General features: G+C 37.2%; 2 protein-coding genes across 6 annotated transcripts in view; both read right to left on the reverse strand.

Annotated features, from left to right (window-relative positions):
• Nucleotides 1-6708, reverse strand: part of slc45a4b (solute carrier family 45 member 4b) — an 18909-nt gene extending 12201 nt beyond the window's left edge. For 2 of the 4 annotated variants that reach the window (XM_079837274.1, XM_079837277.1), the window contains exons 1-2: nucleotides 5618-5852; nucleotides 3539-4140 (exon numbers count right to left, since the gene is read on the reverse strand). In XM_079837274.1, coding sequence (XP_079693400.1) covers nucleotides 3539-3797 — 259 coding nt within the window. In that variant the 5' untranslated portion in view covers nucleotides 3798-4140; nucleotides 5618-5852. Of the gene's footprint in view, nucleotides 1-3538; nucleotides 4141-5617; nucleotides 5853-6508 lie in introns of those variants that run through there. The other 2 variants (XM_079837275.1, XM_079837276.1) reach the window with 2 other exon arrangements.
• A 2070-nt stretch (nucleotides 6709-8778) lies between these two features.
• Nucleotides 8779-15711, reverse strand: gpr20 (G protein-coupled receptor 20). Of its 2 annotated transcripts, XM_079836856.1 has the most exons (3): nucleotides 15437-15711; nucleotides 11740-11785; nucleotides 9076-10649 (listed from the first exon to the last, which is right to left on the reverse strand). In XM_079836856.1, the coding sequence occupies exon 3, from the start codon at nucleotides 10625-10627 to the stop codon at nucleotides 9554-9556; it is 1074 nt and encodes a 357-aa protein (XP_079692982.1). In that variant the 5' UTR covers nucleotides 10628-10649; nucleotides 11740-11785; nucleotides 15437-15711; the 3' UTR covers nucleotides 9076-9553. The 2 variants fall into 2 exon arrangements, with proteins under 2 accessions (XP_079692981.1, XP_079692982.1); XM_079836855.1 differs by lacking the exon at nucleotides 11740-11785 and having other exon boundaries at nucleotides 8779-10649.
• Nucleotides 15712-18300: the final 2589 nt, after the last annotated feature.

The following is an 18300-nucleotide window of genomic DNA, read 5'->3' on the forward strand; positions in this document are numbered from 1 at the left end:
ACATTAAAAGGACAATTACAGAGTGATTTAGGCTAAGATATACTAAATCTTCTGGGATAATGGCCTTTTAGAGTTTACTGGATGATGTTCAGTATATTTTCAGCTGTTAAATCTACTAAAACTGTGTTTAGTATAAGATCAGAGGGCCTTCAGAGCAATTCAAACCATTTGTAATAATAACCCTGCAGTTTCCTGAGAGGATCTATTGACATTGATCTCATTCAAAATGGACGGAAAACCGTGAAAAAGAGAAATGCACACTCACACATTCTCTGAATTCCATGCAAACCCTACCTCGTCCATTTTTGCATGCTACTGTGGAAACAAACATTCCTTCATCTTACTACTATGACACAGGGTTGGCATTGGCACAATAGGGAGTCCTTACCAAATCCAAAGGAATGTCCCCGTTCAATGATTATGAATAAAGGTCTTTCTTAAGCCTAGAATTAATTAAAAAAAAAACCCACTAAATCACCCATCAACCCTCTATATATATATAAATATAGGGTAAACATACCTATTAAGCTCAAGTACCCATTAACCACACTACTATCTTTGATAGTAAAAAAATATTCATCACCCTACTTGATGTCTTAACCAATTGATGTGTTTTTTTTACTATATACCTCCGGTAATTTCAAGCTAATCAGTCCATTGCACACTGAGATATGGGTATTCATGTCTGCACACTGTCTGGTGGCCATTTTAAAAGCTGTCTGAAAACTTTCACCAAAAGAGTAGCCCCTTAAATGTGCATTTTTTTTAGATGTTTAAGCCTTAATTTTCAATAAGTATTAACTTCTTTCTCACTTACACTCACCTAAAGGATTATTAGGAACACCATACTAATACTGTGTTTGACCCCCTTTCGCCTTCAGAACTGCCTTAATTCTACGTGGCATTGATTCAACAAGGTGCTGAAAGCATTCTTTAGAAAGGTTGGCCCATATTGATAGGATAGCATCTTGCAGTTGATGGAGATTTGTGGGATGCACATCCAGGGCACGAAGCTCCCGTTCCACCACATCCCAAAGATGCTCTATTGGGTTGAGATCTGGTGACTGTGGGGGCCATTTTAGTACAGTGAACTCATTGTCATGTTCAAGAAACCAATTCGAAATGATTCGAGCTTTGTGACATGGTGCATTATCATGCTGGAAGTAGCCATCAGAGGATGGGTACATGGTGGTCATAAAAGGATGGACATGGTCAGAAACAATGCTCAGGTAGGCCGTGGCATTAAAACGATGCCCAATTGGCACTAAGGGGCCTAAAGTGTGCCAAGAAAACATCCCCCACACCATTACACCACCACCACCAGCCTGCACAGTGGTAACAAGGCATGATGGATCCATGTTCTCATTCTGTTTACGCCAAATTCTGACTCTACCATCTGAATGTCTCAACAGAAATCGAAACTCATCAGACCAGGCAAGATTTTTCCAGTCTTCAACTGTCCAATTTTGGGGAGCTCGTGCAAATTGTAGCCTCTTTTTCCTATTTGTAGTGGAGATGAGTGGTACCCGGTGGGGTCTTCTGCTGTTGTAGCCCATCCACCTCAAGGTTGTGCGTGTTGTGGCTTCACAAATGCTTTGCTGCATACCTCGGTTGTAACGAGTGGTTATTTCAGTCAAAGTTGCTCTTCTATCAGCTTGAATCAGTCGGCCCATTCTCCTCTGACCTCTAGCATCAACAAGGCATTTTTGCACACAGGACTGCCGCATACTGGATGTTTTTCCTTTTCACACCATTCTTTGTAAACCCTAGAAATGGTTGTGCGTGAAAATCCCAGTAACTGAGCAGATTGTGAAGTACTCAGACCGGCCCGTCTGGCACCAACAACCATGCCATGCTCAAAATTGCTTAAATCACCTTTCCTTCCCATTCTGACATTCAGTTTGGAGCTCAGGAGATTGTCTTGACCAGGACCACACCACTAAATGCATTGAGGCAACTGCCATGTGATTGGTTGATTAGATAATTGCATTAATGAGAAATTGAACAGGTGTTCCTAATAATCCTTTAGGTGAGTGTACTGTGGGAAATAATTACAGTTAGATCCAAAAGATTGTTTTAGCAACATAGCGCAGGTGCTGCAGAACACTGGTATACGATTGTGTGCTACACTTATATATTACTTCACAGGCATTACTGGCTTGTACTTTTAAATTATATTATTACATTTACAGTTTATTGATGTTCTGTGGTTTTACACTGCTGTCATTTTTAAAGACTTCATATCATTGTAAGGTGAGCTTAAAGGGTGCACTACTATGAAAATCACAGCTTCAGTGTGATATCAATAAGAAAAAGTATAATTTCAGAGATTTTCAATAATAGCTGTCATATTAAAATATGTATGAACTTAATACATGACCTAGATTATTTATTTAGCAAAATTGTACTTACAAAAAAAAAATGAAATTGTGTAAAAATGAAAAAATGTAATTTAATAATATTTATTATTTAAAAAAATGGTTTGCTGTTCCAATAAAGCTCAGCATGCTCCCTTAAAGCTCATCCACATTAAACGTCTATGTAAATACTTCATAAACAGACTTTAAATATGAACTTATGGTTGTCGCTTCAAGTTAATCTTTATAAAATTATTCTTTGAAAATGTTGTTTAAAATAAAGAATCCCCCCCCCCCCCCCAAAAAAAAAACCCAAACATATTGTGAGCTTAATGGCAAAAGGGGTGTGCTTAATGTGTGTGTTAAAGGGTACAAACATGTACTTTTTGCATTTAATGATGTATATCCTAATTTAAATGCTTTTGTCATTTAAAATAAAATATTGTGTGAGAGATTAATATTTTATTTTAACATAACTCAAACCAATACCCTGTGCACTAAAATGTCAATGTAGATTTTGGTGAGCTTAATAGGTACGTTTACCCTATATATATATATATATATATATATATATATATATATATATATATATATATATATATATATATATATATATATATATATATATATATATATACACACACACACACACACACACACGCATAATTAGAATTATAATTAAAATAATATGGTAAGAAATACCAGTTTGCAATATCAGGCAGCATAACAAGCTCTTTTGTATAGCTAAAAATAACTGGATGACACCAGAAGCTAGACTCATATTCAATTTACAAATGAAAAAAATCAGCAGGATACAAAGTGCAGACCTGAGATTGCAAAATGTCCTTTTCTAACAAGTGCTCATGAGAGGGTGCCTGTAGTGGTTGCATCAGCCTTTTCAATGTTTTATCTAAATCTAAAGAATGTTTAAAAAGATCTAAATGTTGTCATCATATCAAAAAATAGTGCAGGGAAATTATACAAAATGTTTATGATTTAGCTAAATTCTTTCAAGAGAACAGTTGAGTTTATTTTCGTCTGTGGAACACAAAAGAAGATATTTTGAAGAATGTATTTGCCCATACAATGAAAGTCAATGGGGTCCAAAACAACACTGTACCTCACTGACTTTCATTTTATGGCAAACTACATGTTTATCGGGATAACGGTTGATTACTAACCTAGCTGCAACAGCACAGGAGTAACCAGCGCTGTTTCCATGGCATAGCAGAACTCCCTCCCGAACATAACGGCACCGTGCATGACCCATAACCTCTTGGAAATGTGGTTTACAGAATCCTCACTGGACGAGTCCTCTGACATCTCCACTTCCTTCTCCATGTTTTGCCCACCATTCGGATCCTTGTCTTGCATGACTGTCAGGTCCAGCACTGGAACGGACTCCGTGACAGCGTTCTTGGGTGCCATGCTGGCCTGCATATACGATTCTGGTGTGGGGTCTTGATCCAAAAACGATTCCTGTGGTACTTACCCCTCACAAGCAAAGACTCTGTTCTGCTTAAGACCTCCAAGATGATCTTTCATAATCCACAGCAGTTTTCTTATAAAACACTAACCCGTAGTCAACAGAGAGGTCATGCTGTTCCATATATTTTAGTGAGAGGTCTACCAACCGTTGTAATGAATACCAGTCAATATAGAGCTTTGCTGTTGTAACTCACAAGTCATGTTTTCTTGAAAGGAAAAAGGGAAAAGGGGGAGGGCATGGAGAGCAGAACAGGTGGATGTTCCTCTGTGTGCCTCCATGGAATTACTTATTAATCTAGATGAGAAGGGGAAAGAGAGAGTGAGTGAATGAGAGAAAGAGAGAGAAATCTTGGCATAAAAAACTGATATCCAGAAAGATCAAGGCAGTGGAAAAATGTCAGTTGAAAAACCAGACGGGAAAAATCCTGGCATTATGACCATACACATAGTTTTACCAAAAGCATGACATATTTGGCATATCTGTAATCCCTGGAGAAAGGCAGATGAAATAATAAAGTGACTAAAATAGGGAATAGGCACTAAAAGGATAGTAGAATGCTGATACTTGTTCCTAAGAGAACATTTTAAAACCTTAAAGGGATAGTTCACCCAAAAATTAAAAATCTGCCATCATTTACGCACCCTCAGGTTGTTCCCAACCTGCATGAATTTCTTTCTTCTGCTGAACTCAAAACAATATAGTTTGAAGAGTATGGATAACCAAACAGTTGATGAGCCCCATTGACTTCCTTAGTATGGGAACAAAATACTATGGAAGTCAACGGGGCTCATCAACTGTTTGGTTATCAATATTCTTCAAAATATATTGTTTTGAGTTCAGCAGAAGAAAGAAATTCATACAAGTGCTCAAGAACATTCATACATTATGGGTGAATCCATTTAACTGAGAAAGTACAAAAACACCATTGGCATTTTATATACACCAATTAGGCTATACATATATAAAAAAATACATATTTTCAAATGAATTTCCACTTGTAATTTTAGATAGTTCATCTCGCAAAACTTAAATTTCTTTTCTGGCACCCCAACCCACAGGTTTAATATTTTAAAAGACTTTATAAACAAGATAACCATAACAATATTAATATATAAAGAGATAAAGTGTCCAATAAGTGTAATACGTGCAATCTTTTGTCAATCATTGCTATGGTCGTTGCCTCATGTGAACGTGTTTGTTTGCCAATATATTTATTCAAGCACAAGCTCTAAAACAATGTTTAAAAACTTTGTTATAACATAGGCTATAAGCACATTAGCAAAACGAATATGGACTTAAGTTTATTTATACCTTCTACAGTCATATGGTAAAGGCAGCAAGTGTGTGAAGTTCCAAAGGTCATTTTAAACGAGTTAGCATTACACAATCCTGCTATAAATTAGCCTATAACAGCAAATATGCGAGTAGGCTACTAAAATATTTTTTACCTAAAAACGAATGGTGGTTAAGCAGCTGATATGATAAACCCATTCATTAAAAAGTACTGTATGCTCAATGTGTCTACATTTGTAATGTTACTTTAACTTTGATATTTAGCTACTTTGATTTGAATTATTTTTTTTGCTTAATAATTTACCTATACACTCTAGACTAATATATAGCTATAGGCAACAGGGTTAAATAAGCGAAACTAGGCTAATTAATTTCAACATGTAGCCTAGGGTATCTGTAACAAATTTGGTTACAAGACCCATGAACATGTCACATGTAGCTAAAAACATGTTAGCTAATAATCAAAAACATATCATACCTTGTTCCTCAGTAGCATGCGTTTCATTTGATGCCCAAATCCCGTTAACCCATAAACATGGTCTCAGATAAAGTGAAGTGTAAAGGCATACATACACCAGAAGGGCTCCAGAACAAACTGAACACATACAGTGACAGAGCTAAATATGTCACTAGTTTTACTCGATAATAAGACCTTTATGATAACTGGCCGTCCCATGTGCACTGTACTGATATGGCTACACCCAGACGCTTCTGACAGATAACATTCAACCCCAGATCATCCCAGACCTGGTGTGACAAGAGTCAGGTGGGCGAATTGACACCTGTGTCAAAGAGTGACAAGGGTTATTTATTAGGGGGTGACGACGTGGCGGAGAGGGACCTTGCGCTGAGTCACGCGCAAAACCCTTAAGAACTGTGTGTGATGGAGCTCAGATCATGCCTAAACATGTACGGTTTTCCTGTTTGTTATTGAAAATACGCCTGGAAACCTAATATTTAACCAAGTCAATTTCAGTTAACATAAGATATCGATGTTACACATAAACAACCTCGCTGGCTGAAATAAACGCTACAAACATCACCAGATCGCCATAAACCCTCCATTAACTATGATTTTTTTTTTTCTGGATTCAAAGGATTGCCAGATCATCAGACTGTTGAATGTATGATCAGTGTAATGTTATCCATTTAACATCATCACACGATGATCATGTTACCAACTATTTCCTGGAAGGGTGAAGTGATCTGACTGGGAATATGAGCGAGCGAGTTGCAATTATCGTGCATTTGGGATTTCGTTGAACTTTATTTGAATTATCAGTGATTAATGTTTATACAGTCTGTTAGCCCAGACGGCTAGCCTGCTAAATGAACTTACTTCTACAACAAATTTAGAGGATACCTTCACCTTTACAGCTCGACGAGCGGTCCGATTCAGAAAAGACATCTTCATTTATTGATAGAGAAAGAATCGCAGCATCCACAAGTAAATGGAGTAAGATGTTAAAGAGCAAAATGTACCTGCTCTCAGGTCGCGGATGTACAGCATCTATTGTATCGTCTGCTCGAGGTTGCCAGTCGTTACGCTCTTCAAATCCCCTCGTCAGCAGTGATGTAATGTCGCTCCAAGACCTTAAGTATTTTTACTTTCCAAGTAATTTTATTTTTCAAGTATGTGTACTTTATCAGTGTTCTTCTTTGGAAAACTTTTACTTCACAACCTTCCAAAACATAATATTGTACTTTTTAACTGCACTATGTTTCATATTGAATATAATTTAATACTTAATTACATAAAAAAATGTGTATTGTATACTTTTACTCAAGTAAAAGTAATTAAAATTGTAGTACTTGAGTACAATTAAGAAAGTAGGCCTACAATATTTTTTAATGTAATTAAGTATTCAAGGTAAAAAAAACAACAACTTTTATTTATGAAATGCAGTAAAAGTGACATATACGAGTAGAAAGTAAAAATACTTAAAGGGATAGTTCACCCAAAAATGAAAATTCTGTCATCATTTACTCACCCTCAAGTTGTTCCAAACCTGAGTTTCTTCGTTCTGCTGAACACAAAAGAAGATATTTCAAAGACTGTTTGTAACACAGCAGATAGAGCTACCATTGACTACTGTAGTATTTTTTTCCCTACAATGCCAGTCAATGGTTGCTCTTTCTGCTTCGTTACAAACATTCTTCAGAATATCTTCTTTTGTGTTCAGCAGAACAAAGAAACTCATACAGGTTTGGAACAACTTGAGGGTGAGTAAATGATGACAGAATTTTCATTTTTGGGTGAACTATCCCTTTAAGGACTGTCCGCCTCTGCAATCATGTCATAAAGACATAACTGAAGTCTCTAAAAGTGATAGCCTAATTGATAACAAAATACTATAATGCAACAAAATAAGGCAGGTTGATAACCTCACTTGACAGATTAGATACTACACTACGTAGTATACTGCAACTAGTTCAGCCTGAATTGCTTAAAGGGATAGTTCACCCAAAAATGAAAAATACCCCATGATTTACTCACCCTCAAGCCATAGGTGTAGTATGAAGCTCTTCTTTCAGTGAATGGCAGGCCAAAAAGCCTAAAGTGCATCCATCCATTATAAAAAATAATCCACACGGCTTCGGGGAGTTAATAAAGCCCTTCTGAAGCGAATCGATGGGTTTTTGTATGAAAAATATCCATATTAAAAAAGTTATAAATTAAAATATATAGCTTCCGGTGGACCGCCTTCCGTATTCAACTTACGAAAAAAGCGTAACTGGCGCGATAATGACATTGGATTTAGCGTGAGTGTTTTGAACTGTGCTCTAGAGGCATTACATTTTCTTCATAAATTGAATACGGAAACTTTACGGTTTTCACTTTTTTGTGCTTCAAATTTTGGGGTGCCATTCACTACCATTATAATGCTTGGATTAGCCAGGACATTTTTTAATGTAACTCCGGTTGTAATCGTCTGAAAGAAGAATTATAAACCCAGGATATATATACACACCTAGGATGGCTTGAGGGTGAGTAAATTATGGGATCATTTTTGGTGAACTATCCCTTAAAAATTTTTTTTATTTTCATTCAGTTTTTCTTCTGGACTTCAGGTCTGTGGTTAACCTAGACTTAAAATAAGTTTTATTTACTCATCAAAATCTTTGATATACTCTCATTTGGCCTAAAGCATAAAACAAAAGCTTACCTACAATGTTAACGCTATTTTTTTTTCTTGAAAAAAATTATACTTTTATTCAACTAGAAACCATTAATTTGACCAAAAGTTCTAAATTCTATCTAATTCACAAAAGAAGATATTTTAAAGAATGTTGGCAACCAGACCATGTTGGAAGCCATTTACTTTCATATTTTTTCTTTTTCTGCCTACTATGGAAGTCAATGGCTACTGTCAGCTGTTTGATTACCAACATTCTTTAGAAAATGTTCTTTTGTGTTCAGCATGAGAAAGAAACTCATGCAGGGTTGAAACAACGTGAGGGTGAGCAAATGATGACAACATTTTCATAATTCTGTGAAATATCCTTTTTAGCAGCACAACGATTTTCAACATTGATAATAATAGAAAATGTTTCTTGAGCACCAAATAAGCATAGAATGATTTCTGAAGGATCATGTGACACTAAAGGCTGAAGAAATGATTCTGACAATTCAGCTTTGCCATTACAAAAAATAAATTACATTTGAAAATATATCAATACAGAAAAAAAGTTATTTTAAATTGAATTAATATACATTTGGCAGACGCATTTATCCATTTATATTTAAAACAACTTACAGTGCACTTATTACAGGGACAATCACCCTGGAGCAACATGGAGGAAAGCCTTACTCAAGGACACACTGGCGGTGGCAACTGCTGGGATTGAACCAGCAACCCTCTGTGTATCAATATTCCACACTGCCTATTTTATTGTATTTTTGATCAAATCAAGAGACTGAAAATCCAAACTTTTGAATGATAGTGCAATCTAATTATGGTCAGAAAAAAAGATACAGTAGATATAAAGACAATATTTTACATATAGTGTTTTAATAATGTGTTTTGGCTTCAGTACAGTAACAATATGATAGCCAATAATATTAATCTTCATACATCTTCATACGCACTTTGCATACAGATGTATACACACAGTATGTCCCTCGCAAGGGGATCATCATATTTGCCGGTTCGTGGCATCAAAATGTTTAAAACCCTTGTTCTAAAACACTGCAAGCTTAAAAAATGCTGTGGCATATTATGTGGCATTGCTGCATAGTCGTGGTTACAAACATGAAATTAACGTGAAATGAAATGCAAGCTCATAAAACCTCTACATTAAGGTATTCACAGTACACAGAGAAACAAAGTCTCCATTATGCCTGTGGTTTTGCCTTAGTATCACATGGTAGTGGCAACCATCTGAATACTGTACAGGACGCATGCACGCTCCCTTATGCGGGTGGGCTTCCCTGCTGGACAGGGCTCATGTTTATCCTTATACTATTAGCTGTAGCAATCACTGTGCCTGAAGCCTTTGAGCTCTTCTGCATGCTGATAATATCTCCACTTGTCTGTTCTCTATCCATCTTCCTGAAAAATCTCTTCATGGTAGACTGAAAGTTAGTGGTGACGAAACAGTAGACCACAGGATCCAAGCAGCTGTTCAGGCTGCTGAGGGTGACGGTCACATGGTAAACAATCACATGATGAGGCAAATCAGGATGGAAGTAAAACAGAACTTGACGGATGTGAAACGGTGTGAAGCAAACGGTGAAGATCACCAGCACGGTCGACAGCAGCTGCACGGCTTTCATGCGTCTGTCGCGGCTCTGCTGCATGAGGCCTGAGCTGGAAAGGGCGCACATGATGCGAATAGTAAACACTACGATGATCACCATTGGCAGGAAGAACTCGAATACGGTCAGCGCGAAAAGCTTGGAGAGGCAGCAGCCTGAGTGCTTGAAGGCCGTCGTGAGGAAGGAGTAGGTCACGATGATGGCGAAGAGCCAAATGCAGACGCACACTGCTTTGGCCACACCGGGGTTCCTCCACGTCCGCGAGGCCTCAGCCTGCACGATGGCCAGGTAGCGATCCACGCAGATGCTGGTGAGGAAGAGGATGCTACAGTACATGTTGACGAAGTAGCTGAATATGTGCATGTAGGAACAGTTGAGGCACTTTCCTCCACTGTAGTACAATATGATACGAGTGGGGAGGCAAAGGTTAACCAACAGATCCGTCACAACCAGGTTAATGGTGTAGATGACTGATGTAGTCTTCGGCTTGGTCCTGAAGCAGAAGACATACAAAGCCAGACTGTTCAGGGTCATCCCTACCATAAAGATAAGTGTGTTGATGACCACCAGAGTTATCCACAGGCTGTAAAAGTCATTATAGAGACCCTCATCCAAGTGGGCCAGACTGTGTAAATATGGTTCACGGTATGGCAGAGAAGTATTGGTTGTTAGGGGAGGAGTCAATGTTGATGTAAGGTTCAGATTCGATGAACCCTCTGTAAGGGTCATCTTTGTGGTCTGGGGGCTGGATCTGCACAAAGACACAAAGAGAAAGGAAAAATTGCAATGACATAAGAATGCAATTTTAAAGATTTTTTAAAATGTATTTGTAGTTTCAAAGAAAAATACTAGAAATTCAGTTTCTGACTCATTGAGTTTAAGAAAATGTGATAACACTTTATAATAACTTTCATTAATAAATCATTAACAAACGTTATATAATGATTAATGGTTCATTAGTTAATATACACTTCCTGCCCAAAATGGCTTTTAAATGCAAATGAGCTGCTCCTCCCGGCCCCCTTTCAGGAAGAGAGCGGAGCTTCAAGAGCTTGTGTTAGCAGCTCCGATTACCTCACACAGACACACACACACACACACACACACACACACACACACACACACACACACACACACACACACACACACACACACACACACACACTGAAAAGGTCAGAAACTGTTCAGCCTTTTATGTTCGAACCGGAGTCGGACAATGATGGAGAGACTCACTAAGAAGTGACAACATGTAGAATGCAACAGAACGTTTCTAAACAGTTATTTGATGAATTTATGTAGCTGATGTGGAGTTAATTATCTTCAAGTCATCGATTAGCATATTCTGTCATGATATCTATAAATCGCTTGTGTGGGAACTGAGGGAGCCAGAGAATATATGCTGCATGGAGTAAGAACAAGTATAGCTTAGTTTAATTACGGTTATAACTTATGTTGTCATTGTGCTTTCATGACATGCTATTGCACTTGTGTACAGTATTGCAATAAAGGTGAAAAGACGGATGCGACAGTTTGAGCAGATTCCTAAATGTGGTCTACTATAACAACTCTTCTTCTTTTATAAAGCAGCCCAACATGGCCTCACCTAGACTGGGTAAACCCAGCCCAATCTACCCGCGATTTGATTTCGCCCTGCAGCTCAGGCTGGAAACCTGTACATTTCTATCCTGCTTCTGTTACAAATTTCCAATTACCAATCACAAACCGGCTTATCCACATGGCGCACTATTGGTGGGTTTAACACAATGACGGATAGAGAAGCGATAGATTGTTGGTCTGATTGGTTGAAGGACTATCCAATTAGGGTTTGTGATGTCACCAACCAGGGAAGAAGCTTGTTGTAGTCCCTATATACCAGCCGTTTGTTCACTGTAAAAAAAAGATTTAAAAAGTAAGTTACCTGGTTGCCTTAAATTTTGAGTTCATTGAAATTAAAAATGTTAGTTAATACAATGAACATTTGAGAATCGACATCACCCTTTATTGAAATATTTTTTAAAAGATTTTGTAAGCATATTGCGTAATTGTGTGTTTTATTTGTAATAATAATGCAGTGAAACATGCCAAATAGGGCTATTTTCATGATTTATCCAATTTTTATTTATGTGGTTCATATACAATAATATTTTGAGTTTCTATTTATTAAACCAATTTCCTTCGTTGTATTAACTCAAATTTTTTATTTCAATGAACTCAAAATTTTAAGGCAACCAGGTTACTTATTTTTTTAAGTTAAACCAACAATATTTTTTACAGTGTTGTAGTGATTTCTGTAAAAGAAAATATCTCCCTTCGCGTTGAACATTGAGAATCGCAACTTTGCAGATGTGGTTTATGGTCAAACAGCAAAATTAAACACAAACTAAATTTAAAAAAGTTAATCATAATCAAGGACCCCTTTAAGAGTCTGGTTGTTATATTTCTAGCATGTTATATGCTTGACAACTGTTCTTCTAACCCTAATTGATAGAGTGTGTAGCTTTTCATTGGAAGGGAGCAAGAAGAAGAATTTTTACACTTGAAACGGCACCTCTGAATCCAGACCTTGAATTCATTGAAAGTCTTTAAATTTAAAAGTCTTAAATTCATTGAAAGGATGTGCTGGATTAGACTTTACAGAGTGCTCGACTCTTGCATTATCAATGCAATATCTTGACCAAAAATGGAAGTACCTCTTGATGGAAATAACATCACAACATGTATTTCCATCAAGAGGTGCATCAACTTTCGAATTATCTTTCCAAAAGGAAACATACTAAATTATGTACTAACATACTAAACAGAATGGGCCCTAAAACAGACCCATGTGGGACACCCTGCTGTACCAATATTGGTTCGGATTTATTTTTCCCCAAACATACATACTGAAAACGATCAGTGAGATGAGAATTAAACCAATCAAACAGAACATCAGCAATGCTTAAATCCCACACATCCTTTCAAGGAGGATGGAATGGTATACAGTGTCAAAAGTAGCACTAATGTCTAACAAAACTAAAATGCCTTGAGAGCAGAAGTGAGGTAATTTGTGACCCGGACAAGAGCGGTCTCAGTGCTGATAATAAATGTGACCCTGAACCCCAAAACCAGTCATAAGGGTCAAGTTTTTGAAATTTAGATTTATACATATGAAAGCTGAATAAATAAGCTTTCCATTGATCTATGGTTTGTTAGGACAATATTTGGCCGAGATACAAATATTTGAATATCTGGAATCTGAGGGTGCCAAAAAATCTAAATATTGAGAAAATCGCCTTTAAAGTTGTCAAAATGAAGTCCTTAGCAATGCATATTACTACTAATAATACATTTTTATATTTACGGTAGGAAATTTACAAAATATCTTAATGGAAAAGGATCTTTACTTAATATCCTAATGATTTTTGGCATTAAAGAAAAATCGATAATTTTGACTTATAAAATGTATTGTTTTTTATATATATATTCAAATATACCCGTGCGACTTATGAGTTTTGCGTGGCCCAGGGTCACAAATAATTTAAAATGTATAAATAAATAGACAAATCAAAATAAATAAATAAAAGTTGAGGTACAGCACAATATGTATGTAGTATAATATAAGTAAATCAAAAATTTATATTTATTATCAATTAGACTGTAAGATTGTAACTTTGCAGGAATACGAACTATAGTTCAGTGGCTCTGATTGGTATTTAATTTTTTTATTAAATTTTTTTTTTATAATTTATATCTTTAAAAAAACAAGTCATTCTTGAATGCACCATCTATTTTAGTATACTGCATAAAAAAAGTATAGTTGCAAACTCTCTGATGTATATATACTCTTGCAGTAGACAGTATGCTATATATTTCAAACTGTCAGTTTCTCTGGTCATGTTTTACTTAGGTTTGGTATGTCAGGACATAAAAATAATTGACAGTTTTAAGACTGCGTGTGTCTACATCTCAAACCCATGTCACATGGTACAATGTGGCATAATGGAAAATTGCCTGCAAAAACAAATATGCTCTCCTTCCATTGCAGGAAGAATGAGCCTGATAAACAAACAGCCTGGAAGCCTCTGTCGAAGAGGTACCTACGGTCTGGCATAGTTCAGACAGTGTTCTGAATGAGATGTGTTTATAATTAAGACTAATGGGAAGGATTTGTTTGGATACTGAGATTCGTGGGAATAGACGTCTATCCCACTATTACGCAAATGAATTCTGAGCAGCATCTAAAGGCATCAGACTTCTGACTCTTTTGTGTGTTTATTTACTCGGGCCTCTGCTCAATTTACATCTTAATTGGAAAGACAGAACAATATACAATATTTATTGACCAAAACAAAGTTATTTAGACATGAGAGACGAAACTCCACAGAATTAATTTAAATATTTGAACAACGTCATGCACTGTTGCATAATTCAAATTAAGCTACAGTCCTCTAAAATGAATAATTTTTGACCCTTTTATTTAAAACACTGATTTTATGGCAGTTTTACACTGACAGTAAAAAATGAAAGTATAAGGTTTTTTATCTCTGAAAAAAAAAGACAGAAGATTGACAAGCCAATCAATTGTTTGTGAGAGAGGTGGTGACCTCTATAGAGCTATTCCTTCTGTCTAGAAAGTATATTAGCTAATCATCACTGAAAAGCAGACTCTCAGATATAAAGAGAGGATGCGTTTCTCCAAGACAACACAACAAATGGCCCTCTCTGAGAGACAGTGATGCATTAATGATGTCCAAATAAATATCTCTGTGTGAGTCGCCGTCAGAGCTTTTGATGTCGGCTGGTTGTCTTTGGCTCGAGGATGATCCATCACTGTAGCAAAATACTGCTTTTGCACATTAAATTGTGACATAAGAACATGTAGAAGATTTGGGAACATTTAGGGAAAATCCATAAAATAAAATAAAATGTTAAAATTATATGTGACCTTGGACCACATAAATCGCACAGGTATATTTATGGGAATATGCCAATATGGTTTTCCTACCGTAAATATATATAAAAATGTATTATTAGTAGTAATATGCATTGCTAAGGACTTCATTTGGACAACTTTAAAGGCGATTTTCTCAATATTTAGATTTTTTTGCACACTCAGATTTCAGATTTTCAAATATAGTATAGTATAGTATAGTATAGTATAGTATAGTATAGTATAGTATAGTATAGTATAGTATAGTATAGTATAGTATAGTATCTCGGCCAAATATTGTTCTAACAAACCAACATTAATGGAAAGCTTATTAATTCATCTTTCAGATGGTGTATAAATCTCAATAAAAAAAAAAAGACCATTATGACTGGTTTTATATATATTTATTTTTATCATCCAATTGTATATATTGTACCAATAACTATGTTGATAAATGGCTAAGTAAATTTATTAAAAATATTAAACTGGTGATTAATTATTTTTACTACTTAAAAAAAACTGTTCACACAATATTGAAGATTTGAAAAATGTAATGTTGGCATGGCAAACAATGGCATGGCATGCAACTTTTGTATCAATAAAAGCACACAAAAAAAGTAATTGCTTACCTGCACATATAGAAGGATGAGAAGTTGATCTGGAGTGTGAAACAGTAACGTTGTAATGAAGGCCACAGATTTGAGACTCAAATTAGACCATTAAACACCACCTAAACCTCTTAAAGAACCTTAAATGATGAAAACGAAATGCCCTGTGCTATAAACATGTTGAACATCTTCAGCTTGAAGGGGCAAAATGGAGAAAGTCTCTCCACCTTGTCTGTGCTGCATGTCTCTTTTTTTCTGTCCCTCTCTTGTTGTTTCCTTCCCTCCCTTCATCCTCTGGCTCACAGGAAGTTCGAGTTAGTTTGGATAAACCCTGACATTACAAACAGTGGATTCTGGGATATGATAGGCTACTCTTCATTTTGATCATTTGGTTTACTGAAATAAAATTCAGCATTGATTAAATACAATGTTAGGATTATTTGGATGAAAATGTAGCCCTAAATTTCACAGTAGCATTTTGGGGCTGGAAAAACAATGAATCTGCATATAATAAGTTCTAATTTGATAATCTTGATAAAATTTCATAAACTCCATAAGTCCTCTAAAAAAAATTTAAGGTGTCAGAGTGCCAGCAAGATAGCTAAAATAAAAGAACAGGATGTATTAATACTGCTGGATGTGTCGACACTGTTTCCACATTTCCTGTCTGGAAACTCATCCATCACCATCTGCCAAGTCTCTGTCCTGATGTTTCCGAAATTTCTCCAACCAAAGATATGAAGTCGGTAAGTTGAGTTCAAATGTGTTTAAATCATTGGAACTGTGTGCTGTCCTTTGTCTCAACATTGTTTATCAGCATTGGAAGCATGTGAATCATATTTGTATGTGGCATTTACAATATGCCCATAAACTCTTGAAAGTCATACACATTATTCAATAGGATTCTGAGCCCTCGTGGTAACTGAATAACTGTGTGCAGCTGTCAGCCATTACATTTTGTCACTATCAAGATTTAGTTTTAAAAATCAAATAATAACTTAAAAAGGCTAGTTCTAACTAAGGTTATATCTCAGTTGCTAAAATGTTTTGAGAAAAAAGGCCAATTACACAAACACCTAATTCGAAATTTTGGAAATTCTTTACTTTGTATTTTTAAATGTCAGGATGGGGCAAATTGTCACAAGTTTTAAATGTTACATATGTACACTGATGAGCAAAATGTCTCTGGGTTATGTACATAACCCCGTTCTATGAGAATGGGAATGAGACGCGCAATCATGGTGTTGACGCAATGGGAATGCCTTCAGAGCGTGCCGGTATCGGAGTCATGTGTAGTACACGGCAAATCATTGGTCTTTAGGACTGTGGCGAGGGGGGCGTGGTTTAGCGAAGTCTGTGACGGGAGAGAGAGCTGGAGACGGAGAGACAGACTGGAACTCGGCTGGGAAAAGGAAGCAGAGAGGAACTGCTAGAGAGAAACCAACAATTGAGAATTTATGAGAAACCTTTGTGTTTGTGCGAAGTGCACAGCATTATAACCTGAGTAAACTGAGTTAATAAACCAATACGAGTTCCAGTAAGCCGACCCCTTTGTCTTCTTCCTTACCGTCACACGAACTTCACAACAAGGACGAAGTCAGGTGAAGCAACAAAGTGCATAATCAATTCTATAAATAACACCTGCGCTAGAGCTTCACCAGATTCACCTGAGGCATACTCAAAGTTTGGCACCGCAACGTGGCGTCTAGTTACCATTCTCAGGGAACCGGGTTAAATGACCCAGAGATGTTCCCTTTTGGGAAAACATCAATGCCGCGTCATGGCGTTGATGCAATGGGAAAGACAATACCAACATTGTCATGCTGAGAGGATGCCTCGAAGGACCTGAGACCCTGGAGCTGAGTCCACATCCACACTACAAAACCTGATCTGCGGAGAGGACCAGCTTGCCACAGCACAAACATCCCACAATGAGCACCTCTTGTTAGCACCTTAGAAGAGCCAATGATTCAGGTAGAATGGGCCCTGACTCCTAGAGGCGAAGCGACCCCATGAGCCTATAGGCCAAAGAACTGCATTCAAAACCCAGTGAGATATAGTTTGCTTTAAAGCAGCGGAACCTCAGTTGCGCCCCCCAATGTAGACAAAAAGCTAATCAGATTTATGCCAATCAGAGTAGAGGACGTAAATCCTAAGAGCCCTGACTAGACGTAACATAATCCAGTTTCAAACAGCAGAGGAGAGAAGGCTTGAAAAAACACAGTGTGAAATGCACCTTCGGGACGAAATCTGGCCTAGGTTGCAGTATCACATTGATCAGTCCAGGGGCAGATCCAGGTAGGAGGAGGTGACCGATAGGGCCTACAAGTCCCCTACCTTAGAGAGGTAATCAGCAAAGCTACCTTCAGAGTCAGAAGCTTCTCTGAGGCTAACTCTAATGGTTCAAATGGGAGTACCTGACAACCCTTCTAGTACAATTGAGAGATCTCATATATACCATAGCATCCAGCCCCAGAGGAGCTGGAGGATTGAAAGAGAACCAAAGGGGACAGTTGGTTGACTCCTCTGAGGCAAACAAGTCCACTTTCACCTGGCCGAATTCTACCATATGGACTTCACTACTTGAGGGTAGCCCTGCCTCGACAGGATGCCTGCTCCCATATTGAGGTGTCCTGGGATGTAAAGTATCTGCTGCACCAGCCTGAACAGGGGGCGCATTGCAACCCACCCTGGTGATAATGTAGGCAACTACTGATGTGTTGTCCATCCGCATTAACACATTATAGCCCTTGAGATCTGGGAAGAAGTGTCTTAGTGCTAAAAACACAGCCCTCCTCTTTAGGCGGTTGATGTGCCAAGAGAGATGAGAGCCTTCCCTACCCTGTGCTGGGGAAAACCCCCCTAGAGAGGGACCTAAGGTTACA

The sequence above is a fragment of the Gobio gobio genome, assembly GCF_949357685.1.
Source record: "Gobio gobio genome assembly, chromosome: 15".
In the NCBI taxonomy this organism is placed as follows: Eukaryota; Metazoa; Chordata; class Actinopteri; order Cypriniformes; family Gobionidae; genus Gobio; species Gobio gobio.